The 27,937-nt window shown below is 38.8% G+C and overlaps 1 protein-coding gene across 1 annotated transcript in view; it reads left to right on the top strand.

Moving 5' to 3' along the window:
* f (espin protein forked) overlaps positions 1-27,937 on the top strand; it is a 114,060-nt gene that overhangs the window by 66,215 nt on the left and 19,908 nt on the right. Inside the window, exons 8-10 of the mRNA XM_071583313.1 lie at positions 18,984-19,355; positions 24,461-24,578; positions 25,560-25,804. Of these exons, the coding sequence (XP_071439414.1) occupies positions 18,984-19,355; positions 24,461-24,578; positions 25,560-25,804 (735 nt within the window). The remainder of the gene's footprint in view (positions 1-18,983; positions 19,356-24,460; positions 24,579-25,559; positions 25,805-27,937) is intronic.

The following is a 27,937-nucleotide window of genomic DNA, read 5'->3' as shown; positions in this document are numbered from 1 at the left end:
ATGTTCATGCCAATGCATAGCCGGCAAAAGGAAAGGCACTAGCCTCCCTATTTAATGTGTGAATTTCACACACCTTAGGGCTTAGTACTCGGTGAACTCTACCATTACCTACCAAGACGACCGTCAAGTTGATTACTGTGTATATGGTATAAATATGGATTTAATGGGTCATTAGCAGAGATTGTTTTCGCTAAATGAAAGTCGGAAATAAGCACAACCGATATCAATGACATCCATTAAACCTATAATGACTATTCCGTTCAGTAAATTCTATTCCATCATGAAATATGTAGGATTCTGTATCATTCTTAAGTGCTCTCCAGCGTAAGTCGGCAATGGTATGCAAACGTATAAAATTCACTATTCAACTATTTTTTGGAAATTCTCATAGTTTGTTCCTCTAGTGCTTCTCTATTTGCCGATTTTGTTCCTAATATTAATGGATAATTACTCTTGGCATTTAAAGTGAATTATTATATTTAGAGTTAAAATTCAGGGAAAAATGATCCAGTTGCCAATTTCCTTGGTCGGAAAAAGCGGAATTAAATATTAATGCGAACTAAAGCGAATAACCGTGAACATATGGAAATTAAAATGCATCGAGGTCAGTTGTTGAGATTCCCGCAGTTTGTGTGGTCTGCCATCCTTCACCGGATGCTCATTAAACAACATTCAAACTCGGAATCATTTCACGTATCGCATAAGCCTTTGTAGCAATGAATTATATGAACTTAGTACAGTTAGAAAAATTCCAAAATATTTTTACCGTTTCAGTATGCACTACTATAATTGAGCACGGCGCCTTACTGTTACGTGAAAACATAAAGTAAACACTCTATTCCCGCGATAGTCCAAACAGACTAACGCCCCTGTCGGAAAACCCGAAGGTCGCTGTTTAAAATCCCTCTTTGTGTATGTTTATAGTGTTGACAAAAACTGCATTTTCAGTATAAGGTTGAGGTTAGAATCACCTGTGAAATCATGTTGGAGAGCCTTAAAGCACCAATTGCTAACGATAGCAAATAACTCTATGCGAATTATATCGTACCAGCCTCAACTTTGTGGGTTCTCATGCTATAGAAAGAACCGATAGAAGTATAGTATTTGCAGCTTCCAGATAGGTCGGAAAACGTATCTGCATTATCAGCTGCATTTTAACTTTCTTGTCCAATTGTTCTGTAAAAGTATACCTATTAGTGCTGTTTATTTGACTTAATCTGGTCATACCTGTGGAACCGTGCCGTCTCATAATTCTTTTTGTAAACGTACACATTATTGCATTTTTTCTTTTTTACAACTTTATACATTCAGAAAAATATGTTCGAACTTCATTCCCTGAAATGTTCGTTTGCTACTGCGTTAAATAGGTTTCATAAGATCATAGCTGTGACAATTGAGTAATTGCGTCTAAAAGGTTTCTAAATCGTAGCAGGGAAGGTTCTTTTTCGGTTAATGGGCCATTTCATGGCGGTAGGATGGTAAATTCCACCTAGAAAGCCTGAGGGTAGAGTCTCAAGCTTCATGAGCATTCTGATCTTATTGTACTGTTGGGTGTCGGTTTTGGTTTTATTAAGAGAGAGAAGAAATTTGTCGCCGTCGAAAACCTTAAATTACAGTATATTTCCGATATTAATAATAATAATCACCCTAGTATTTGTCATAGTGGATTTTACTCTCCGTCCCAAGTCTTTTCTTAAACCACCTGTGGAAAAGAGGAAAATACGCACAATGAATTGTAACTTTTGAATATTTGTGATTATTCGCAGCCTTCGAAATCGTTCATCACTCGAAAATTATCCTTTTCCTACTTTTGAATGATATTTTGAAACGCACCACATGATTGCGTGGCTGGTTCAACACCAAAAACGCTATATCAAACATTAAGTTTTTTTTTTTATTATTTACCAATAAATGTGTGTTATATTTCGAGTAATCTCAAGTAATATCGCGATTGAGAGAATTTTGAGTTACTGTATTGTTCTGTCCTTGGTGTGAACGTGGGGAGAGAGTGCAGTTGCACCAATTGTCACATTCTCACGATCGATATCCAAAATCAAATAATCATAAACAGATATGGGAATTTTAATTATAGCTATAATATTGATGTGGTGGTCATTCCATGTTCATTATTAACCTGTTTTTTTTAAGTTGTAGGATATTCCGAGACTGTGCGAGAGAGGGGCATGCATGCATCCATCGTACGTGATAGATTTTCGCGATAACTGATAAGCATAAATATATTTCCACTTTGTTCAGTGGATTTACAGATTTGACCTCGCATTTGACTATATGGCATGTTTTACTTCATCATCTGCATGCGTGGGGGACACACAGCAGGAGAATATGCTGGTCAGCTTTACTATGCTAAGTTTCTTAAGGTAGATTGAAACGAAAGGTAAAAGAGATATATTACTTCGCTATAGTTTACATTTGATATAAATTGCAAGTATTCGGAATTACATGGGAGAAAACTTTATTTCAGGACTTGGAATCAAGTTTTCTCCCAGGTATTTCAAAGAAAACACGCCAGGTTTGTTAAAAAAAATGGAACAAGAAGAGCGTGAGGGTATATTGTGGAACTAGGTTGGGATACTCTTGATTCACGAAGAATGTAGGTAAAATTAAGGCTAATAGAAAGGTACATGACACACGAGTATTCCTGAGACATTGGGAATATTAGCATTGTGCCAAATTACATTGGTTGATTTGACTCCTATGATAAAATAATATAAATAAAATTCATCCCAGACAGATTCAAGTACTCGTTCTTCCCTTACACGATATATAATCATAACAGAAACAGACCCTTGCAACCGAACTTTTAAAGGAAACAGTTAATAATTTTGTCAATTATTGCATGATACATGTAGGCATCTATGTGTGTATGTCAGTGTTAAGTATATGAAATTATTCTTATCCCATACATTAATAAACTAATAGCTTTGCGTGCATAACTATATGTTCAGGGTGTGTTCCGAAAGTAATGCTTTTATTTTTAAGAAATTTATTGAACAAATTTGTACAAACACTTAAAAGTCATCAAAGTATTATCCTTGGGACTCGACCTATTTTTCCATCGACAATCAGGGTCGCGCAAGGTCTTCGTCACGGCTGATTGGATCTCTTCTATGAACGGAAAACGAGTTCCTTTCAGGGCTGCCTTAATCCGAGGGAACAAAAAGAAGTTGGGGCGACATCAGGACTATAGGGGGGGTAGGGCAACGTTAGCACCTGTTGTTTGGCCAGGAACTCGCGGACTCATAGTGCTTCGTGGCAAGGCGCGTTGTCGTGGTGGAGTTGCCAGGTAGCGGAGATGTCTTTACTCGTCCTGATTACCCTTTTTTGGAATCTTTCCAGAACATCCACGATGTAGGCAGCGTTAACTGTCTTTCCTTGAGGAATAAACTCCTTATGAACCACTCCCTTACTGTCGAAAAAGACAATGAGCATTGTTTCCACTTTTGATTTGCTCATTGTTACCTTTTTGAGGTTGGGGGACTGGTCGGTGGGCATTTTAGGCATGTCGGCGGTCAGAGCTTTGGCATTTTATTTCTGGGTCAAATTAAAAAAAGACCCAGGTTTCAGCAGCAGTGAGGGCGTTTCCAAATAATCAGGTTCATTTTCAATACGTTGCAAAAGTTCACTTGAAATATTCGCGGCCGAAATTATTTAAATTATTGACGGTCCCTTATAGCGTTGTTCGACTTGAACCTCTTCCTGGCCTTCCTTAAGGCCATTAACCTCCTCGAAACTTTTGAGTAGGACAGAGCAGTCCCCGTAAGCCTCACAATTCATTTTGTTGGTCTCCTCAAGAGTTTTTTTCAGTTTGGTACAAAACTTATTAATCGCGTAACGTTGCGGGTTCATCGATTCCATTTTTTCGTGACACGTTCGGCGCTCAGAGGTTTACAACAACTGACGTCCTGCTGCTTTCACAACTTGGAGAGCACTGAGACCGGTTTTGTGGTAAATCATAGAGTTTCCCCCACCTACTCCAAGCGGTTGGATCCCATTCCGACCAATAAGAGTGGCACGGAAAATTTAATTGCATTAATTTCGGAACGCACCCTGTGTTCCGCCACACTTCCTTACAGCGGCTTGGTGGGTATTTCTCAGAAAACACGCAAGCAACATCATGGGGCTGAATAGCAACAGATTTACGCACTGTTTGATTCATAATTGATCATATTAGCGCAAGGAAAATAAATATCTCACACGTTTTCTACAGATGCTTGAAATTTTCAATAATAATTTTTAGAATTTAGTTACCCATGGGAGTAATTGAGATGTGCTCTAAGGTGGCCACCCGTCAGGATTCAAGGAAAGAAAAGATACTCAGGCGAGTACCTTTTCTTTCCTCATACCTGCTCTGCCTTCACCCGCGGAAGAGAATGGCTTGCTTCGTCGCCTTACTGCCTCACAGAGGCAAAAGAAAACGAACAGGCAGCCGCAGCTGAAGGAAGACTGGGGAGCCTCACCCTATGTCGTTCTAAGAAGTTCGGGGAACGTTGCCACGGCGAAGATTGGAATGACTTGGCCAGCCAGGTGTACGAATCAGAGCTAAGCGTCTCGCTCCCCTGAGCAAACCGTCTCTGGAGGTTGGAGGGGGCGGGAAAGGGGGCTGAGAAAGGGCGTGGGAGGGGAGACTGGAGGGAGAAAGACCTATTTAATCAATTAACCCTCCCGGCTCGTCTGATATCAATCTCGATGAGGCCAAAACTAGGCCGAAGCGATGGACTCAATATATAATAAAATTGTTTTTGTGTCATACTACATGAGTATTTTCATGAAGGTCGTTTTTAAAGAAATCATACTTTGATCTGGTTTGGTTAAAAATTGATGAAATCCATCTCCAATACCTAGAGATAATAATACTCACCAACAAGTGGGTAACATGTTTATCGTTTCCGTAAAAATTCGTAATTGACTTTTAGGGCTAGTGGAAAATCTTTACAGGGGAACATGCCGAAACGCCGAACAATCATACCATCAATCAAATGCGCAATTATTTTAAAAGAATTCAAAAAAAGTGGTCCAGTGAGATCTCGAACATCTTGAGTAATATTTTCTCCGGAATTCCAGCCAATAATTTGAGAAAAATAGCTTATCTATAGCAATAAGGTTTTGTCCCCTTCTAAGTACTACCCTTGGGATCTCACACACTTATCCTAACGTCTCTTCCACTTTTCAAAGCAATTGGCGAAATCCTTTTTTGGAATCAGCTGCCTCGTCGCACTCACTTAAATCTTGTCAACGTCCAGAATTCCGTGCTGCAGCTTCAGGGTACTTTCTTCAGGCCGCAACAATGTCCCAGGTTTTCTAAAAACAGTCATAATTGGATATGAGCCATAGGACCTACGGATCTATGGGAGACGGGTCTACGGCTGTGACCCTGAACAAAAGCCCAGCTTTCCCAGCAGTCAAACGATTATTGGAAAGACTAGGCTTTGTAATATACACATTATATGTATATATTTATATATATATACATATATATGTATATATATGCATATATACATATAATTACACACATATACATGTATATACATAGATACGTATACATATATTTTATATATCAACGTACACATTCACATAAAATGATGTTAAATTAATGATTTTGATTTGGGGATCCAAATTATGCATGAACAAAATATTGGTAAGGTCAATTTTATTTATTTGTCTCAATGATAGGTACCCTCGTTATTTGTTGAATTTATCTGCGTTACTATGGAATTGCACTTTGTTTCGTGGTCTGTCGAAAGATTTACATTTTGGCGAAGAAAGTAACTACTTCAATTAAATTAAGTAATGAAATCAATGAAATGCATTTTGTCCAGCTAACATTTTCGACCGTGTTATGGTGACTACTTCTCATGGAATCGTGTTCCTTTACATAAATACGACGAGGAATGAAAATGAGTATAACTAAGTGGTTTGGTGCATTCCTTAGCGCTTATTGGATAAAATAAATGTGCAATGGCGATCCTACATTCTGTTCAAAATGCCATCGATATCATCTCTTTGAAAGCATTGAAATAAATATTTTTTTTGTAATTGATTACCCTATAATGTGTTGGAAACAACGTATCACTTAGAAGTTTATTACATCATTCAACTCGTTCTAAGTTCAATTTGAATAGTTTTTTTTCATTTACCATCTATCCTTTCGCAAGTGTTCTTTCACTCCACATGCACCAAACAGCTTAACGAATCCTCGAAATTCACGCTGCTGGTGGTATATTCTTTAATGAAGCATCAGGTACTTCTTTGTTCATTTCACGAGCAGGACACGCCAAGGACCAATGTTATGTACGCGATGAGTCTTATCGGGTGAGCGAATCGTAAATGCAGTAGATTGATGAAATCCGTGAAAGACAACTTTAAAGACATTTACTTCATATCCTGAGAGCCGTCACTGAGCTGGCCGGGAATGTTCGGATACCGGAGACCTATGCTAGATGACGTCTTTTCACTGAAGGTTTTGCGCTCTTTGTGTTCACTTTTTGTGATCGTGACTCGTGAGAATATTCTAATATATTATCTCGCGAGTCAGGCTTTTTTCTTTTTCATCTGTATTCCCTTATCTCCTGATTTGGCTTGGAATCTCAATAATCTCCGAATTGGGTGGTTGTTCGAGTGAATATGTGCCTCAGAAAATCTTCCTGCAATAAATGAATGCCATTAGGGTCTAGATGAAGAACGATTTTGGACGGTGCCAAAGGTAATCGCAACCCTCTCAATGGAGTGCCTTTGGTTTCGAACATACGTACGTCACCGCATTGCTCGGGAGTCGACGAGTTTCATTCATTTCTAGGCTCTTCACTGCTTCTCTCTAGCGGATGGCCGTGAAAAGAAATTTTATTGAATTGAAGGAGGAAAGAAAAGAGGTTACTTATAATATTAAAGGCATAATGCTCAGATTGGAATTTGGTATGATTACGGTAGAAAATAATTGAACGCTAGATCTATGCCATAGGCGTGTAGGACATTGCATGGAAGCTAGCAATTGTCTAAATATCCATAAATATGCCTTAACAGCATTGCTCAGCGTTGCTAATTCTTCTGTGCAAGTTTACATTTAATTGGCATTGATTTCCACGTAGTAGTTTTAGGTCGCATTCCAAATATATCTTTTGAACCCTCCGACTATGTATTCCCATTAGGCTTATGGCTACGGAATTTCTGTTTCCAATTGCCTTCTATTAAACCATTTCATACTCCTCTACTAAAATAGATTTTATGAAGTTTCTAGTGTACAGATATAGAATATTCGTATCTGAGGATGTTCGGGTACAAACTCCATCTTCTAAAATAAATGTCATCTCGTATTTAGTTGTGAAACAGTGACTCTTATCAAATTTTTTTAACGGGCAACGCGGTGACGTGGTCTGCGGATTGTTCGACTATTGACCGCAAGATTGTGACTGCTAAGCTATGCACTCCCAACTGAAATCCAAGCGGCGTCACCTAAGGAGTTCCATAAAGATTACCTTCAAAAGTATCTGGGCCCCTAATATCGTGAATCTAACTCGTTTTATTGGCTTGTGCGTGTTCAGCTCCGTCCTCCCCTAGTGAAACCAACCTCCGAGTTATTCGTGTAAGTGTATGCATATGCGATTACTTTTTCCGGTTTCGAAAATTCTTTCGCTCCAAGCAGATCCATAAATGCCATTTAACTTCATTCCTTAAACTTCATGCTTTTGCCGGAAAGTTTTAATATCTGTGTATCTGAATCTCGGCGAATAGCCGAAGGGGAGTAAGATTAAGCAGGGAATCGCCAGAGATGATAAATGTATGGCCAGTGGCAACGCCCTTATTTAATCTTACCACTGCTATTGTGTGCTGTTGGTTTCAAGGCTATTGGACATCTAACATTGCTTTTCTGAGCGAAACTAAAACTAGCATCATTTTAAACCTTGGAGGAGAGAACGGCGCCCATTAGAAAAGGGAACCTCTACGTAGCTAAAATGTATGAGTGTCATTGTCTAATTGTTCCATGGCTTCTTTGAACTAGCCTGAGTATAAGGTATCTTAATTATACCCAAGCACTCAATTTAGATATAGATTTTATAAGAGCCTCTCTCAGTTGGCTATTTATTTATATGCTTGGCTGAGCTAGCAACACGGTAATTAGATTGCTCTCTCCTTTCTCCATAATTTATGCGTCCGTGTTTTTTTAGGATGCACAGCCACTATAAGCATGGCTTTTCAGATCTCGAGATAATCTTAACTTTCTCTCCTTGACTACCCCGTTCTTCTTAGGATCTTCAAGTGCCCTCTGAAAAACGCACATGCAAATGTGTTTACGTCTGTGATAACATCCCTTGTAAATCAATCCCCAGAACCATAGCAATTATAGTCTCGCCCGGGTAAGCTACCTGCAGACTTTCATGAGTTTCTCTAATTATTTCTATCATTATGCAAATTCCTTTGTACTCGTCAACATTAATTAAGAAGTGCAATTTTAAAATATCGATAAATTGATCAGCATTTTATATAATATTAACTCCTTGGGTACCCAAGTTGGGTAAATTTTGAGCCAAAAATCTTTAATACCCTGAGTTAAATAAAATGCAATAATAACTGGGTTTTTTGTATTATTTTATTGAAATAATTGATGCAATTTTGTTAATTTAAAGAAAACCTCGAAAGGTTCATTTCTTTTCGCGGATGCGCGTTGAACTCAAGCATTAGTTAACCATAGCCACGATTAATTTTCTCCTCAAATAGTACCTGTGATAGTATCCTTGTAATGTTAATAAAAATAAAGCCAAATATATTTTCGGGAGCACTTAATATCTTAGTTTATCGACGACGCACCTTAAATGTTACTACAGATAAAATGAGCCTAATGAAATCAGTGGGCCTGTAGCCTACTTTGTAGCATTTTCATGGGCAAGATATGTTGATCATCAATTTATAGGATTCCTATGTACGTATATCAGTAAACTGTTTGATAAATACCACCGTCAACTAATTAACCAACGGTATTCTAGTGAGGTACTATGCTTAGTTCAGCAAAAACCTGTTCCTTAAGAAGTATCTAGTAAATTTTAACTTGGTGAGGAAAATAAATGCATCATCATTATTTAAGTGCAAACGGTCAGCAGATAAATTTTATATATCTTCGCGTTTTTATGATTTTATAAAATAATTATTTTTTGGTGATGTAAAGCCATGGATTCTTATGGCAGAACTAATAGGCATTGATAACGCCATTTTCATGCGTGAAATTTCTTGAAATCTTTCAGCGGGAATATTAAAGGGCTCTACACATATGTGTGTGATACACGTATTTCTGCAATATATACCACAACTAGTTCATATTGCACTCTAAACGTCATGTGGTTCATCAAGATTAAAGTCATGCTACAAGAATGCTCTACGCTTGATAAATAATAGGAAAATTTGTCATCATACCATGTTTTCAATCCGAAACTTACTTTGTTGCAGCTCTCCAAACTGTCCTGTTCGCCACTTATGCCATCTTACCGTATTCATTACTCCGTCATACCTCCTTTAAGGTACATCGCTAGCTTCTCATTTATTACCCAATGTCTTCCTCTGATTTTTTCCACACCCATTTATTGTTGTTATCACTCCTAACTTGTCTAGGAAACTATGGGTATATTTGAGTAGATGAATTATCGTATCTCATAATGCATCCTATTATGCTCCTTCTTCTTCTTCTTGTGTGTCCACTAAAAAGTTCTCTCTTCACCCTCTCATCGAAATACTTCACCATATTTTACTCTTCCAATCAATCTAATACCAATATTCTCAAGACATCGTCATTATTCATTACATTTCAGATACATCCAAACTTTTCTATGCTCTCTCAATCATCCATGAATTACAGCTGTACAAGAGTAAACTCAATATATGTAATTAATCACTTTCTTATATAAAACTGGGGCTATATAACGTCAGTAGTTGCGTCTTCTGAAGGTGAGCCTTCTTTGCCATTCCTACTTTCTATCCTTATACTCGCTTCTTCAATTGCTAGAAAACTTGCTGCCAAAATAGCAGAAATCTTCCTCTTGTACCAAAGTTTGTTTACATAGTCTTATTTCTAAATTATCTTCACTACTTCAACTATAAATTATCACCTTCATTTAATTCTTGTGCATCTTAAGATTATACTTATTCATCCCATTCATCTTACCATCTGGTTTCTTGTCAGGTCCACTTTTTTCTCCCCCAAGGTAGTTATGGCGTCCGCAAATCGCAGCGTGCTTCCGTATCTTTTCTCGGTTCACTCGCATGTGGCTTTTATCTTTCCCATGATCTCGTTCATTGCCTCCTCAATTTGCACATTAAATATCAAGGGCGATAATTAACTACCCTGCCTTGCTCTTCCCTTTATTTTTGGCTTCTTCTCTGCTTTCTTCACATCTAATCGATGTCGTCTGTTCTATTTATAGAATGATTATCATTGTCCTGTCGTTTTAGGTCACTCGCATTTCTTTTAGGAAACGAAGCATCTTCTTCTAGTCCACATTGTCAAAGACTTCTCCACATTCATGAATACAATACAGGTCGGTTGATCTTGATTAATTCCTTGCTCTATGCTAAGTCTGGGAGCGAAAATAGATTCTCTTGTTCCTCTACTTCTTCGAAATCCAAATTGGTCCTCATTTAAAAACCGTGAAATTCATAAGGCCGAAAATAAAACCATACAACTTGTGGAATTGAAATCAAGAAATTAGACAGTAGTCAATGTTTCCAATGTTTCTTCGATAAATGGTTAAAAACATTACCGTCATACTGGCAGAGGTCAAAATTATTTGAAGTATAATGGCTATTATAATGGCTATTATAAGTATCAATAATCCTGTTATATTTTCTACCAAGTTCTGTCTTTCCTCCCACCTCTTGGGAATATTTGGCTCCATGTATGACTCACGCCATGTCACTTGAGTGATTTATTCTTATCTTTATTCAATATTTGTGATTATCTTTATTCATAAATGGACCTCAATGTGACGGTAGTCGATAATTCTTTGTATATTCTAAAGATTATTATTTGAAATTATTTTCCTTCTTAATATCGAGCAAGTGTTCATCTTCTCACTCTGTTATATTGCAGCCGGTTACGGATTTTTTTACTGCATGGCTTGCATAAAATGTATCGGGAGGAGTTTTGGCAATATAGATGTCTTGCAGATGTTACTACATTGTCTCAAAAGTCTTCAAAGTACAGCCCTTGAACGTCGACACACTTTTACCAGCGGCTTTTTCACGGCTCGAAGACTCCCTGGTTGGCGGATTCCAGAAGGTCCTCAAGGGTACGCGTGCAAGCTTCTTTGACGCCACTTAGGGTTCCATGATAGTGTCCTTTGAGGGAGGATTTTACTTTTGGGAATAGGAAATAGTCTTCTGGTGCCAATTCGGGACTGTAATGGGGTTGAGGAATCGTCGCGATGCCGTTGCAGAAGGTGTTCCCGAGCAGACTCTCGACTCTGCTTTTGGTCGTCCGTCAAGAACCTCGGGACGAGTTTGGCGCAGATTTTTCACATTGTAAAATTTTCAGTGATAATGGTGTGCACTGTCGTCTTATCGATGCCAATACGATCTGCAATCATGTGCACACTTAGCCGAAGGTCTGAATTCAACACTTCACGCGCACGTCAGGAAACAATTGGGAACGATATTTTATACATACTTGTATTTTAATTTGTTTAAATTGAATTGTTTCGAAGATTCTTATGTGTATGATGATATAAATATTCATTATGCATGATACTTAATTCCTAACCTATCATGTGAATTAACTTTACATTTAGAGAAAAAGCTGTTGAACTTATCGTTTGGTACATTATGCTGGGAAAAAGATCGAATCCTAATTCATTTCAACTTAATATAAAAATATAGTGGACCACAATGTTTTTAATTGGTTATTTAGATATTTTTCTGACTTGGAACCCTATTATTCATAGATAAATAATATCTGGTTCCATTATAGATAATTTCAAATTTATCTGTGTCATTGAGCTAATCAAATAGAATTGGCATTGCAAAAACCGTACAATAAAGTTATTAGAAGATTGACTTTACTCTCGGAAGCGAAATCAAATAAGGAACCAATTGATTCAACATTTTCCAAGTGTAAAGTAAAATTATTCGCCTTGACCGATTTTCAAACCTGGATCCCTCGATAAATGGAACAAGTTGATGGCTGGCAGTCGTTAGAGAGACGTGGAGAAAAAATGTGGCATAGATGTCTGCTTTTTCATTCACAAACTTTCGTTTGAGTAAAGGAAATGGACTTACAGGTTGATCAGAGTCCGGTGATGCCGTTGCGTATTAAAGCGGAAGTTAACTGAGAAGAGAGGTAAAAGAGTGCACTCGATGCGGGAAGATGGTGATGTTGTTAGCGATGTGATATTATCAGTGTTGTGATAGTATTAGTGATGGAATTATGAAACTGAGAAAATGAGGATGGTGGAGGAGGAAGCGTAATGGGTGTTGAATTTTACTGTTTTAGAAGGGAAAATGTTAGGCAAGCGGGAATTTCTGAAGAAAACAAAAGAGAATATGGATGTATACCACCGCAACAAACTCTCGCATTCTAGAGGGAGAATCAGTGTTACATAGAACCTTGTCAACACTTTTCTGATGAAGTATTTTAACAATTCCTAAAGAACAAATCATAAAAATGGTCTAATTTGGTAGTACTTGCAATTATTTTTAGTTTTGTTCTCGCGGCTTTGGTGAACGTTTACTAGTTAGCGCTTAAAGCAACCTAATTGTAAGTGTCATGCTTTTGAATAACGTCCAACAAGGTGTCCTTCCATCCGTTTACGATTTATTTTGTTTTTTTTACATTTTACGCAAAAGGAAATGCGATTTTGAGGGCATCTATCTATGTGTAATCTTTGATGAAATAAGACCGCTGTAATAATATTACTCTTGGATGATACTGGATGAGGAATTAAAATTGAAGCAGCCGTTCTTTCACATAGTGTTTGGTGAGGTGATACATGTAATCCTTGGTTTAATTTCGATCTCCGTGAATGATGGAGCTTTCGATAATATTGGCACAATATTCTTTTTTCTGTCGTGATAACATTCATGCAAATGAATTGAAATAATAAAACAATACCTTGAATGCTATCATATTTCATAGTATCATTTGCACAGGGGGCAGGAAATTTGTCACCCTTAAGAGACTTTGAGATGATAATAATTAGTTTATTAATAGTGCATGCGCCAAGAATTCAAGTAGCTTGTGGCAGTTGAAATCTCAGGCATAAATTAAATAAATGAAGGAATTTATAACATTTGTTATTAGACAATGAAATCTAAAACAAGGAAAATGAAAAGGTTTGTTAAATGACAGATTTTAGTCTTGTTTAGCGTAGTTTTTCATTGAAAAATAAGGTAAGGCTATGTTTATACACTTTCGGGTCAAATAGAAAGAGACGTTTCAGGGGTGATTTGGTGGAATATCATGATTAATTAAAAATTGGCAATTTTCCACGAAATAAAATTTAACACGACCGGTTACAATGTAACCACACCTGATAATGATGTAGCTACATTGAAACCGGTCGCATTAAATTTTATTTTGTGGAAAATTGACAATTTCTAATTAATTTCGGGTTTGACTTCATGGAAGACGTTCATTCTGCTTGAAGCAAACGGAGGGAAAGTGTAGAGTGTGCATCATTCAGTTTGGGAAGGAAAATCAATTATATAAAATTGTCAGTATAGGGATTCATTTTTAATTTTTACACGTGGTCTAATTTTCAAATCTGAACAATCATTTCGCTGTGAGAGGAAGACTTCGGCGTGTAACTTTTGACTTCCTACTTCGGACTCTTTGCTATCAGAGAGACCTTCCACCCTGGTTTATCCAGGAACTGAACGTTTCTGACTTTCTTGCTGCATCCAAGTTTGGCAACTTTAGGGTAGCGTCAAATATTTTCAGCCTATACTAAACGCAGTCTATGCATTTTAGAAGCTCTGTGTAGAAACGTAAAATTAATTCCCACCGTTGGCAAATTGGCCCATTACGCTGTGAAGTGAATAATTAATTTAATATCATGCATGTCTAATTTCTCTTGATGAAGAAAGAGTAATATCTTTGATGAGCACAATCAAACAAATATTCTTATCGTCATTTCGAGCATTTTATAAAGAACTTGATAAGTTATTGCTTACTGAAAGATCTGTTTTTGCATAAGAAACGTTTGAATGCGATATCAATTGTTTTTCAGCACTCATTATTGAATTTTACTGGTGAACTTCATTTCACTGAGAGAATAATAGAGTATGTGTGTAACCAAAGGCTACGGTAATTAATGTCGAAAATCAAAGGTCACAAAGTTAAAATCCTTGCTTGGTAATTATTATCAAATAAGTATCAAGTTATAAATTATACTGTTCACGAGTAGATATATTCTGATGACCATGCAATACAATTTCATTCCACTCGCTGGGAGAAGATCAGCATGTTTTAGGAATGCATAAATCTCAGTCCAAATTCCTTATCGGCCAGCAATCGAGAGACCAGGGTTTAAATTTTAGTCAACACAAATAATATTTACTCTGTGAAATTTCAACTTTTTGGTGCACTTCAGTGAATGACACCGTTTAAGGTGAATATCGCGGTATCTCCTTAAGTTTTTGAGCATGTTCTAGTATGAAAACAAGCGTCAACCATGATACTCTTCAATTAAATAACGACGATTGAATAATCTTTAATGCATTCCACCAGACTCACCTGTCGACATTAACATATCCCAGTTCAGAAAGCCAAACAATTTCTTAGCTTCGATGGAAAAATCATGCATCTCCTCCAATCACGATTTTTCTAAGCTCCATTACTCAAATCCCTTTCCACAGCCAGTAGATAGTGGGTAGCCTGTGAGCCATTTCCATGGATACAACCGCGACAACAATAAGGAGCGATTAGCTATCAAACACCTTTGTGCTTAGTGCGCGGGTGTGACGTCGGGGGAGGAAGGGGAATTCTCAATACATGTCGATCGAATTCTGACTGATAACACGCATATCCGCGAGCATCGCTTGAACACATTTATCTTCCATATTCCTGCTACCTGGATTGATTGTGATCCGACCTTCGTGGACGTGGAGAACAGGACACAGATAAGCGCTCGCGGGCCGAAGCATCTGATTCATTTAGTCGGATCGTGTTGAACTAGAGGCACATTCGTCTGTTATGAGAGACTGATGCCTTGAGGATACCCTATCTGAGGCTCGTCGGATGTGACAGCGATCTTCAGAGCATCGGAAAGAGTGCATCGTTGCCAATGTGTTGATTCCGGCCGATTATAACTTTTCTTTAATGGATTCCATTCGATAGAGATGTGGAGATCTTTCTGCTGTTCGAAGAGCAAGACTCCGTTCGATGACAATGAAGGTGAGGAAGAAAATGTTGATCTCGGAGACGTGAGTTGTGTGTTATTTTTACAAGATGGGCCCAACAGCTCGAAGTAGCTTTCCGTCGGAAGCAAGTCTTCAAAGGGAGGCTTATCTTTACGGAATTCCTCTCAGAGTATTGTCTTCTGTGCCAGTACGTGAGTGCAATGAGAAAGTGAGGTTGAGCTCAACTTGAGAGACCGCAGCGACAATTCTGAAGGATATTCTAAGGACGTGCTTAGGACTCCATAAAACTGAACAAATTGAATCACAGCAGTGCATGGGCCATTTCAAGTTGTTTTTGATCCAAAGTGGTCTCCATCATTCAAATAAATTCTCATGTGTTCAATTTTTTCCGAAATGAACCTAAGTTATGTTGGATACGTGAATGTTTGTTTTCCTTCGACAGGCTTATGCTACCGTAGCTACAGTATGTGACTGTGGAATGATTATATCTTTCTGGTTCTTCATTCAAATCCTCATGGCCCCTAAGTATATTGTCTGAGTCAATATAGGCCTCCGTATGCGAGGTGTTACGTCTTCACACGGTATGAGACGGTATCGAGTACGATTTCAGCCCCGAATCGCAAAAGAAAATCAGTTCATCTCCATGTTGTATTCATAATGCCACAACCTAGATGCAATGGCATACATCGCTAATATAATAAAACGTGGTTCATCATTTTCACTGTTCAATATTTTCCAAAAAATGAGTGGTGAGAATGTTCGGTCGCAAAAACGAGGACGACGCTCTTTCACGGAAACCTGTTTCCTTAGCGTGGGAACAAGGAGGATTCGTACCGTGCGTCATACCTGCTGTGCTATTCTATCGTGATTTGTGGTGTGTGTTACTTTTCTTAAGCAAATTTGAAATATTTATGTCTCTCTCCAATTATTTACACATACTGTGAGATATGTACAACACGACCCATAAACCAGCAACTGGGAAATTCGGGAAACACGAAACCAAAAAGACTCAGCTATGTCATTAACAAGATGCTGCCCGTAAGTGATAACTTTGGATTTGTTTTGTTCAGTCTATTCAATAACATTAAGATTTCATTACCTCTTGGACATACATCTTAAGTTTTGTGATGCATTGAAAACGAATAAAGTCGCTCTCACATTTAATTCTCTAAATTATCAATTGCGGCTGAGGTATCTAACTAAGCCATCAGACCTAGTAGAGGCAACTAAATAATACTACTTTAAGAGCAAAACTACAACTTTACGAGCAATGGCGCTCTAAGATAATAAATTGACCATCAAAAGGCGACTTTGGCTAGCAGTTGACTCATCTCCGAGGATTAGTTTTCATCTGGAATTTTTGCTACGGCAATCATGGAATTATTGTACAGCTAATGACAGAAGCTCGTGTGTGTATTCATGCGGAAAAGGCTGACAAGCTGAAGGCGATGTAAATCGAAAGACAGTGTTGTACCTGGTGTAGTAAAGCGTTTCCAAGCAATTATTTTTCCTTTCATATTTCGCCAATTTCTTAGCCGATCTGTCGACATTGAAAGTTTTTTACTTATCAGTTTGCTGACTGATAGTTAAACTACCATGAATTTTGAGACAGGCTGAACTTCGATTTTTTGTCAAATGTTACAAATATTCGACAACCCGAAGACCGAGACATTAAATTGGACCTTGGTATTGGACGCTGTTACATTTTTTTCAACTGTTTTTTTAATCATAGTTAATCCTCTATTAAATTTGGTCTCTGATGGTCCTTAAATGTAAATTCCTACCTGAGGAGTAATTTCGTATCCAAAACTCACACACACTATTAAAATACATGTATAAATGTTATGTTCATATAGATATATATATATATATAGATATATATATAAATATATATATACATATATATATATATACATATATATATATATATATATATATATATATATATATATATATATATATATATATATATATATATATATATATATATGCAGGGTTCGTCCGGAAAATAAGTGTACTGAGCTCAGGAAAAAAATTTATTACACTTTTACATATCTTAAGCTAATATTCCTCAAAATAGGACCCTTGTGAGTCGATACACTTGTTCCAGCGGCGTTCCCATTCCTGGAACGCCTCCGCGAAGGCATCATCGGGAACCTCTCGAAGACTCGTCGTCGACCTCTTCTCTGCCCTCCACGAACATCTTGTGCCACCGAAAGATCATGTTTCTGGACATGGCTGACTCCCCGTAAGCCTGGTTAATCATACCGACAGTTTCAGTAGACGATTTCCCAAGCTTTACCGCAAATTTGATAGAATAACGCTGCTCCAAAAACTTCGGCATCGCGTTCCGTGACGTGGGTCGAAGCGTGGAGGTTCGCGTTAACAGAGCTCCTCACTACACCACAGCTCAGAGCCGACTGCCTTTTTCAGCGTCGCTTGCCAACATACCCCCCTCCAATCGCAGCCCGTCAGAGCGGTGCTGGGCGCGCCTGGAGCGGCGCGCCCAGCCCAGGAGTCAGTACACTTATTTTCCGGACGAACCCTGTATATATATATATATATATATATATATATATATATATATATATATATATATATATATATATATATATATATATATATATATATATACATACATACATATATACATATATATATATATAAATATATGTATACATATATATTTCACTTGCCGTCGGGCTTAGTACGGGGTGAACTCAACCTTCACCTACCAAATTGACCTTCGGGTTGATTGCTATGTTTATCGTTTAAATATATAGTATATAAATATCTTCGAAATGGAACGCTCATCTGCGATGCACAAATATATAAAATCACTGATTCTGAAGACGATGGCCGAGCCGTCGAAACGTCAAAACAACATATGTGAGTGTCCTTTCTTTGCGTATATATATATATATATATATATATATATATATATATATATGATTACTTCTCTATCTTCCGATGAAGACGGAGTAGAATTTTGTGTTTCTATATTGTTTGTTACTGTGTAATGTACTATTCGGCACTTCCGTGTTACGTCTACGAAAGCACATATATATATATATATATATATATATATATATATATATATATATATATATATATAAACATACACACACAGACACACACACACACAGACACACACACACACAGACACACACACACACATACACTAGCGCATGCACATGTGTATTCATGCGTTTGAGTAGATAAATGTGCTAAATTTTAAAAACTGTTGTTTTCAATGTTAACTATCTTATAATATCTGAAATCTGTATGTTTTAAAGTTCATCCGTTTAGTGTATTCCCAATGTGCACATGGTTTTCTAAATTTTTGGTTGATCTCACAATTGAATTTAATATTAAAATCAAGAAAACACGTTCCTAACATGTTTGCTTTTATTTGAAATAGTTGTTAATTCCCGTAGTAATTTATGTTCGCCCTATGGCATCGTGACTGGCGCCCACATTTACCATGGAAATTTTGCTGAACGCGCACCAATCGTTCAACCCTTGTCGCTTGACGGGTCATGCGTCGTTTACGTTGTCTCGGTGTATCCAAATCCAAGATCGATTAGTGATTTGTTATGCTAATTTTTCTCCATTCTCTTATCCAACAGTGAAGGCGGAGGTGCACACTACTAATGGAGTCGCTCACCTAGTTGAGAGTCCAAATGACATCCGTCGAAACTCAAAACACGACCACGACTACGAGGATATATATCAGGTCCGCGAAGAAGTGAAAACTTCCGCGTCACCTGGGACATCCGACGGCAAGCCTTCGCCAGCACTAAGCGGAAGACTGACGATCGGCTCGATCAAGACGGAAGAGGCTATCAACGGGTCCGTGAGGTCTGTGTACGCTACGAGGACCGGGAGCAATGGGTCTTCTTCCACTTCCAGATCCGTCGAGGAGTTCGCCAAAGTTCATCAGAAGCTGTCCACGGCGCATTTATCCAGCAGCTCGGTGGACCTTGATGATGATCTGAACGGTAAGCGTGACTCATGGGTGTCCCGACTCACTGCCGTGTCATTGGCGGCATTGTTAACATGCCACCGCCATAGCATGTGGCGAGGAATGCTAGAATAATAGCCGGAAATGCACAACTATTTTTTTCATCCATGCATTTCAATATATACTACCTTGATCAAAAAGTTCCCGGAATAACCACCGTGTGCCGCTCCCATCGTTCCGATTTGAGTTCTGTTTTTTTGTTAAATTGGTACATCTGTTGTTGATATTCCCTTTAAATCTTAGTGTCATAACTTGACATTTGCAAAAGTTACGTAGCCTAGAGTACATCTATCTCTGTGTGTGTTGGCGATTTTTTACAATTGCAGAAATGGATTTAAATTTGAAACAACGAACTTGTATTAAATTTTGCGTAAAAAACGGATTTAGTGGCGCACGGACGTTGGAAATGTTGGAAAAGTGTTTCGGCAACGATTCTCTAAAAAAAACGGTCGTTTACCAGTGGCACGAGCGGTTCAGAAGTGGTCGTGAGTCAATCGAAGATGATGAACGCAGTGGCAGACCATCGACATCGAAAGTCGGTGAAAAAATTGATAAAGTAAAAGAAATTTTGGTCAATAACCGCAAATTAACCATCAGAGAAATAGCGGAGGACTTGAACATTGCCTATGGATCCGCCCAAGACATTGTGGTTAATGATTTGGGTTTCCGTCGTGTAGCAGCAAAGTTGGTGCCAAAAGACCTCAATTTCATGCAAAAAAGAGACCGTGTTGACGTCGCAAAAGACATGATTTGCGAGGCTGAATCCGATCCCACATTCATCAAAAGGATCATTACTGGAGACGAGACGTGGGTTTATGAGTACGACACGCAATCCAGACATCAGGCAAGTGAATGGCGTTCACCAAATGAGCCGAGACCAAAAAAACCACGTCGTTTTCAGTCAAAAAAGAAGGCAATGCTGACGGTTTTCATGGATTACAACGGTGTAGTGCATCATGAATTTTTGCCAGAAGGCCAGACAGTAAACAAAGAGTATTATTTGGGCGTTATGAGACGTTTGCGTGAAGCAATTCGCCGAAAGAGACCAGAAATGTGGGCAGAAAACTCGTGGATTTTGCACCATGATAACGCACCGTCGCACAGTGCTATCATTATTCGTAATTTTTTGACGAAAAATGCAACAAATACCATCCAACAGCCACCGAATTCACCTGATTTGGCTCCCTGTGACTTCTTTCTGTTCAATCGAGTTAAAAAACCATTACGGGGAACGCGTTTTAGCAGCCGAGAGGAAGTAATGGAAAAATCGCAGGAAGCACTGATGGACATACCGAAAACCGAATATAAAAAATGTTTCGAGGATTGGATCAAGCGCTGGCATAAGTGTGTTGCAGTCGATGGGGATTACTTTGAAGGGGACAATATAGATTTAGATGAATAAACTTGTATTTTTAATTTTCTGAATAAATTCCGGGAAACTTTTGATCAAGGTAGTATTAGCTCAAACACAAAAACACCCGCGCGCATGCACAAATGCATACCTACATGCGCCATGCAGTACTATACTTAATCATTAAATGCTTGCCTGATGCATTCGTGTGATTCGTGTTCGATTATGTTATGATTGCGTATCGTGTGGTGGAAGAAAGAGTCCTTGAATTTGATGACGGTGTCCGTCTCTCTTATTTAATTCCGTTGGTCGAATCTACCGATAAAACTCGGAACCACAATAACTCATTCGGTTTCACAAGAGAACTCAAGTGTTCTGTACCTCTCTTAAGTCTTATAAGTCTTGAAAACTATTACGTTTTGTACAACGGTAGGGCTCGAGACCAACAAAATGAATAATTTTCCTGAATTTTGTGTATTTTTCCGATCAAATTGAGGGAAACTTTGATCTCATAGCCTGAAGCCAAAATGGCGAATTTGTGTCTAGTCTACTTGGTAAAGAATTTAGTGATATCATATTGTTGTGTGAAAAATGAATTAATTAGCAATGATCATTTGGCACACCACTTGATTCAAGCTACTGCAGGAATAGGATGCTGTTAACAATTCCTATGGGACGAGTAACTCTCCCCTGTCAGGTTGGATCATTCAGCAAGCGGCGGACCGACACACTCGTAGTGCGGGTTGTGAACACGGTGTATCGCCGTGGTTCACATCCACCCCGACGTGACACGGACCTTGAATCAGAAAGCGCATCAGTATACTTACAGGCATTGGTTGTATAATCTGTTTTGAATCAAGTTTTTCCATGGACAGGTATTCTTGTACTGCGTCGCACGCCGTTTTCGCGAAACTCTCGGAGATAAGGAAAATATTTTCCTGATAGTTGTCATTTTTTACTGTTGATAATTTTCCAGAAGATAAGTAAGATACGTAAAAGTATTCCCAACATCAACTTGTCTGGTGAGAAACACACCCCACTGCTTATCCAATGGTCACAGGCCAAAGGCTTGTGCTTCACTTTGAGAATCAATCGGTTTTTAGTAAATTGATGGTATGGTCTGTGAGAAAATCATTACAAGCTACGACCAGTCATGACTCTGGGTGCACAAAAGGCATCAGAAACCCCTATAAATTATCCAGCCATATATTTCGGAAAATGTGGGTCGCGGTAGTCCAGGGGGTAGAGCGTTGGACTACTGACCGGAGGGTCCCGGGTTCGATTCCGGGCATGTTTCTGGGCACCTGCAGCTCCACCCAAGCTATGTGATTTTTCGGGTAGCAGATCTTCCTGGAAAACCATAACCGGCACAGGGAAAGGAACTGGCCCCCTACCCTGATGTGTGAATTTCAAACGCCGTCGGGCTTAGTACTGGGTGAACTCTACAAACATCACATACAAAACCGATCTTCGGGTTGATTACTGTGTGCTACCCTATATAGTAGAGATTCGGGGGAAACATTTGGTGGCTTATGTTTATGGTTTTTTTTATATTCCGGACAATATTATTATTATTATTAGGTAATCTACCGGTTAAGGTAGGCTTTTGGATGGACAGAGCTACTAAATAAAACATTTTGTGACTCCTAACAAAACACAAAATCCAGCATCCTACTCTATATCAGGTCCCTCTTCATCTCTGAGAACTTTCTTCCTCCCTTCATCCCGTCCAACATATGCCTATCCTGTTCCTTCCCTTTCCTCGTTTGCCTAACATTCTCCCCTCAATTACAGTTTTCAACATCCCACTGCCAGCCAATACCCCCTTCATCCACTTTTCCTGCCTCCATAGGATTTCTCTCAACAAAGCCCTCTCTTCGCCCACCATATCAAGTACTTCCTCATTTGTTTTCTTCTCGGTCCATTTCACCTTCTCCATTCATCTCCACACCCACATTTCAAAAGCCTCCACTCTACGTCTATCCTCCTGCTTCAATGGCCACGTTCCCGCGCCGTACATAGCTACGCTCCGTATCAAGGTTTTTACGAGTCTTTTATTAATATATTTACTCAACGTCCCTCTCATCAACTCCCTCCTCCTTGTGAAAGCCTCGTTGCCTAGCGCAATTCTTCTCCTTACGTCCCTACTACTTTGACCGTGTTGGTCCAAAACACTTCCGAGATACGTAAACTGTTCTACCTGCTCTAGTTTTTGCCCTCCTATTTTATTGTTTAGCTTAGCCTTTTTCTTTCTAGAAAATCGCATAACCTTTGTTTTATTAATGTTGATTCTCATCCCATACCTGTCGCACTGAATTTTCAGCCCACTCAGCAACGCTTGCAACCCCTTGGCTGACTGACAAACTAAAGCTTGGTCATCAGCAAACCTAACTGATTTTACGAATTCCCCGCCCACTTTCATTCCTACCTCCAGTTCTCCCATGCCTCTTTAATCATTTCCTCTGCATACAGGTTGAACAGCAACGGTGAAAATGGGCAACCCTGCCTTATACCTCTTCCTAACACTGCCCATCCGGACTCCCCGTTCCCCACTCGCACCTGAGCAGTCTGAGACATGTACAGGTTGCGGATTAGCCTCCTTTCCCTCCAATCTATTTCTATTTTCTTCAATATACTCATTATTTTTTCCCAATTCACTCTGTCAAACGCTTTTTCTAAATCTACGAAATAGGCAAATACCTCCTGGTTGTATTCTATATTCCTTTATGGTCAGTTTACTCATTGAAAGATTTTCGACTTAATTCTTAATATACATCTCTGGGTATATTAAATATAGTTGAATGGGTAATTGTAGACTATTTATGAGCTTATGTCATGCCTGATCCATGAAATTTCAAGACTGACACATAATATTGATGGTTCAATTTTCTTGAGAACCAGGGTGTGAACTATCTTTGATTATTATTTATACCTGTATAGGTCTCGTCTCTCAAGGGCTTTTTTTAACTATTTTTTTGACAATCGTTCCGCATTTATGTATAGAAAAACAATATACAGTATACGTGTACAATATGCAGTATTGTACAATATACGATGCCTCAATCACTCGAATTATATTATCAAAGAGTTCAGAAAGACCAAAGTTTTGATCGACTCTGAATGAAATTGGCACCATACTCCCAATATATTCAAATTATTTATTTAGTTAACGACTTTATACGGGCGAGATTGATACTGTAGCCCCTTCTCCCACTAATTGTCTACATTAAAGACAAATACAAATACCCAAACCCTAGGTGGAGGAAAATCCGCCTTGATGGGTATCGAACTCGCGACCTCTGTGCTCGCATACGAGGACGTTGCCCTGCCACCGGGGCCTGCAATGGTCGAATTGGATGGAATATTATCAAGAAAATATTGACGTTCACTTCCTAAAAAACACAGTTTGTAACGACTTAGGAAAGATGAATTGTAAGAATGAAAGACACTGAAGTAGAATAGAAGAAGCTGGATCGTTATGAATAAACTTACTTGACTTATAGGTATTTATAGGTATTTACAGGTATTTGATGCTTGCTTGATTTGATATATACTTGATACACAATGGTGTCTACTATTTACATATGTGAATTAATGGGATCATAGGAAATATCAAAGCATGGCTGTGATTTTGTTTAGAGGATACCACGAACAAAAATAGTTCCAAACCTCTTGTAATATGTGAAACTTAACATAGAAAGAGAAATATTAAATGTTTAATTTTTTCGTAGGTGGTCAATCGTCTGAGAGTAAAAGTATCAGCTTACTTGACGCCGTGCTCAATGAAGCCGATACGGAGCTCAAGAAATCAGCCACGTTGAACAGAGATGCCAATAACCGGAGAGACAGGTGAGCCGTTTTGACATTTTGCCATTATGCATGGAGTTGGTAAGATTCCCAGGAATTAATCCACAATTATTTCACCTCATTAATGTTTTTTATTATTAGTGATTGTCTTAATATGATAATATTCAGGATGTTTCTCATAACAAAATGCTAACTAAATTCCTGCAGAGCGAGTACCTGCCTTTATTAAATCAAGAGGTTTATTTTTGCTCTTTTTGACTTAGGCAGTAATGTTTTTGGAAGCATTTAATTTTTCCACTAATTCGATCATTAAGAATTTAAATTAATGTGCTCCTTTAGCTTGCCAAGTATACATCCTTACGATACTTTCGTTGAACTGCATTCATTAATCTTATTCACTGAGGTATGGAAATATTTAATGTCGCTGCTGTGTTCCTTTGCCATGTCAGTGATTTTATATGATTTTACTAACTATGGAAGGATTTTGAGAAATTTCCGACTTCCATCCAAGCTGTTTTATTCACTTTATATGAAATAGGTGAACTACAAAGACTTACATACTTCATTTCTCCCTTCGATACAATTTTCCATAGGGTCAAATGGAGAAATTGCGCAACGTTGATGACTGATAAATCCCCTATTTTTGACCAAAAGCATTAGCAAAATACATTTGATTGTTAGTTAATACGACCGTTATGATGAGGGAATTATATTGAGATACACAATTTTCCCTAATTTCTTCTTCCCGTTGGACGGGCAGTTGATTGCAGCTGATATTCAGCTCAGTCGAAAGTGAACGACCACATGTTGGGGTAATATCCACTGCATAAATATTTTCATTTCCGTCAGCATGTTTTGATTCCTTGAACGCTCCACATGCAGCTTGAGGAATTTTCATTATATCATCATAGACTAAAGACCCTTTCCATGTTGTGTGATATTACGTATTAATGACGGGCCTACATGGGATCCATCCATAACCGCGGCGGACCCGCCAATCTTCCATTATTTTGTAATTTGCAGTCGAGCTCTAAAGAGGGTCTCATCGGAGCCTGGGGCGGTCTCGCCCCCTCCTCCGCCGCCCCTGCCACCCTCCCCCGCAGGGCAGCTCAAGCACTCCACCGTCAGGTCGCCGTCCACGTCCTCCAGCTCATCGGTGCAGTCCGGGGACGCCAAATCAGCCGGTCAACAGCCTGAGGGCGGGGCTCGGGCGGAAGTCCACGCCACGGACGCCGGGCATCCAAGGCTTTCCAGCGAGTCACCGAAAAGTGAGTCCTAATTCTCCCCTCCTCGCCACCCGTCCTTCGAATGGGCACATGGAACCATTCTCTGTTGGTGCTCGCTACTTTAAGGGTATCCACGATGTCGTAAATATCTATTTCAACCAATTATTTGAATCAGCGGCAGTATGGTGTCCAAGGTACGTTTTTTGATGAGACCGGAAGGAATAATTCCCACACGCTGTACTGGTCTCGTAGAGAACTAAGCACCGCCAAATCTCTTGGCCCCATTTAGCGTGACACTAAATGACCTAAGCACAGATTAACCACTTTCTAGATCCACATATTTTCTACCGACCTTCGTGCCGTCCAAAATTCCTATCCTTTCCCCATCTCCTCTTCACTTACATACAGAGAGCATTCTCCTCTCCACCAATTTTTAACATCACATGGTCTCTCAGTAGCTCCTCAGTGCAACTTTCCCGCCATCTTCGACTCACTCTCAGTAACCTTCTCTCTTCTCACGCCATGCCAGGTGCCTCGTGTGTGTTTGCTTTTCCTCCCATTTCATTTTCTCCATTCTTCTCCCCACAAGCACCTAGTAACATGTGTGTTTGGAGAAGGGAAGAACGGATGAATTTCTTTTTTACCTATCCTCTTTCTTCAACGACCTAGTTTCGGAACCATGATGCACTGTTTCCTATATCGAAGCGTTATTTAATATCCTCTTAAAAGTCCTTGCCAAAAAATCTTTGCGGAAAGTAATTCCCGATTTTACATCCTCGCTATTCTTCTCATTCACTGTTTTCGTCTAAAATGGGTTCTTCCCAAATAAGTGCCTGCTCTAATTCACGCCCTCCTACTGTAATGGTCAACTTAGCCTTCAAATTTGCTGAGAATATCACTACCTTCATTCTCCTGTCATTTTTACTCATTTCACGCTCCCATGCCGATTCCCTCATTAAAAGTAATTGAAGGGTTAAATTTCTCTCCTGAAGGTTTGGGCGAAATCATTTTAATAAAACTGCTAACGGCACGTAAAGACGTGAGGTCAGCGGGTTCATACAATTTTTATTCCACAGTAAAGCTTCGCAGCTATATCATATGAGTAGTATGGCGCGCGGGTGGTAGAGAACGCACCATTCCACATCAAGTGTTATCAAAATTGCACCGGCAGAATGTAGGTTTCGACGTAACCTTAATGAATTACTGCAATCCAGGATTATAACGCAGTAATGGAAAACTGTTCCTCAGGATCTTTTATGATATTTAATGGATTTCGGTGGGCAATGTCCAAGTGGACCTGCTTTGCATTCAATGATTTTTAAACTTGATCGTTATTTACGCCGCGTTCAGTCAGCATCTCTGAATACATTGGGAAATTTTCAGGAAATAAAATTTGTGACGAGGGATTCAACACAAATCGTGAAGTTCACTCAATTCAAGCTATAGACTTCCCTTCAACTGCCTCCAAGTATATAAATATCGTGTCGCTTCATTCACAACCGGAAATAAATTTTATGAATTAAATTTAATAAAATATTGTGATCACCTCTTTTTAACATGCCTTTCCACGAAGGGACACCAAACCTTAAGGTGACTGTCTAGTACTGTTCCAGAAAAAAATTCTAGACCTTACCGTTCTGCGTCTAGTGGTAAAAGAGGTCACATTAAAAGGTCGTGGCCACATACCATGAAAGCCTAGTTGTAAAAATGTTAATATTTAGGATTTTATTATAGACATAAAAAGCCACTGCGATGAATGTTTCTAATCATCTTCATAGAGGGAGCAACCTTTTTTTGCGGTTTTGGCTTTATTTGCTTAATTTCACAAGTAACTCACTTTCATTCCACCTCCCAGCGTCTCTTACTTTTAAAAATAAAAGAATTTCATGTTGAATAAATGCTTTCTCCTCCACCATAATTTGAGTATTGGGCCAATAATATTTACTAATATAAATATTGCACCAGACAGTTAACACTAATTTATAACTGATTTCCACTTCACATAATCAAATATTTACATTCCGTCCAGCTCACTTTTTCGTCATTGCCCCCAAAGATAATCTTCACAATTATCATCTGGAGTTCCATTAAAATTGCCAATAATTCACTGTCAAGGCAAACGTGAACCTATGAGGAAATTATCTCTTCAAGTAGAGTTGTTGCGAGGAGCGTACG

This window comes from Hetaerina americana, unplaced genomic scaffold (genome assembly GCF_022747635.1).
Source record: "Hetaerina americana unplaced genomic scaffold, ioHetAmer1.1.p SCAF_13, whole genome shotgun sequence".
In the NCBI taxonomy this organism is placed as follows: domain Eukaryota; kingdom Metazoa; phylum Arthropoda; class Insecta; order Odonata; family Calopterygidae; genus Hetaerina; species Hetaerina americana.
The sequence above is the reverse complement of the archived record's forward strand: the minus strand, read 5'-3'. Positions and strand labels throughout refer to the sequence as shown.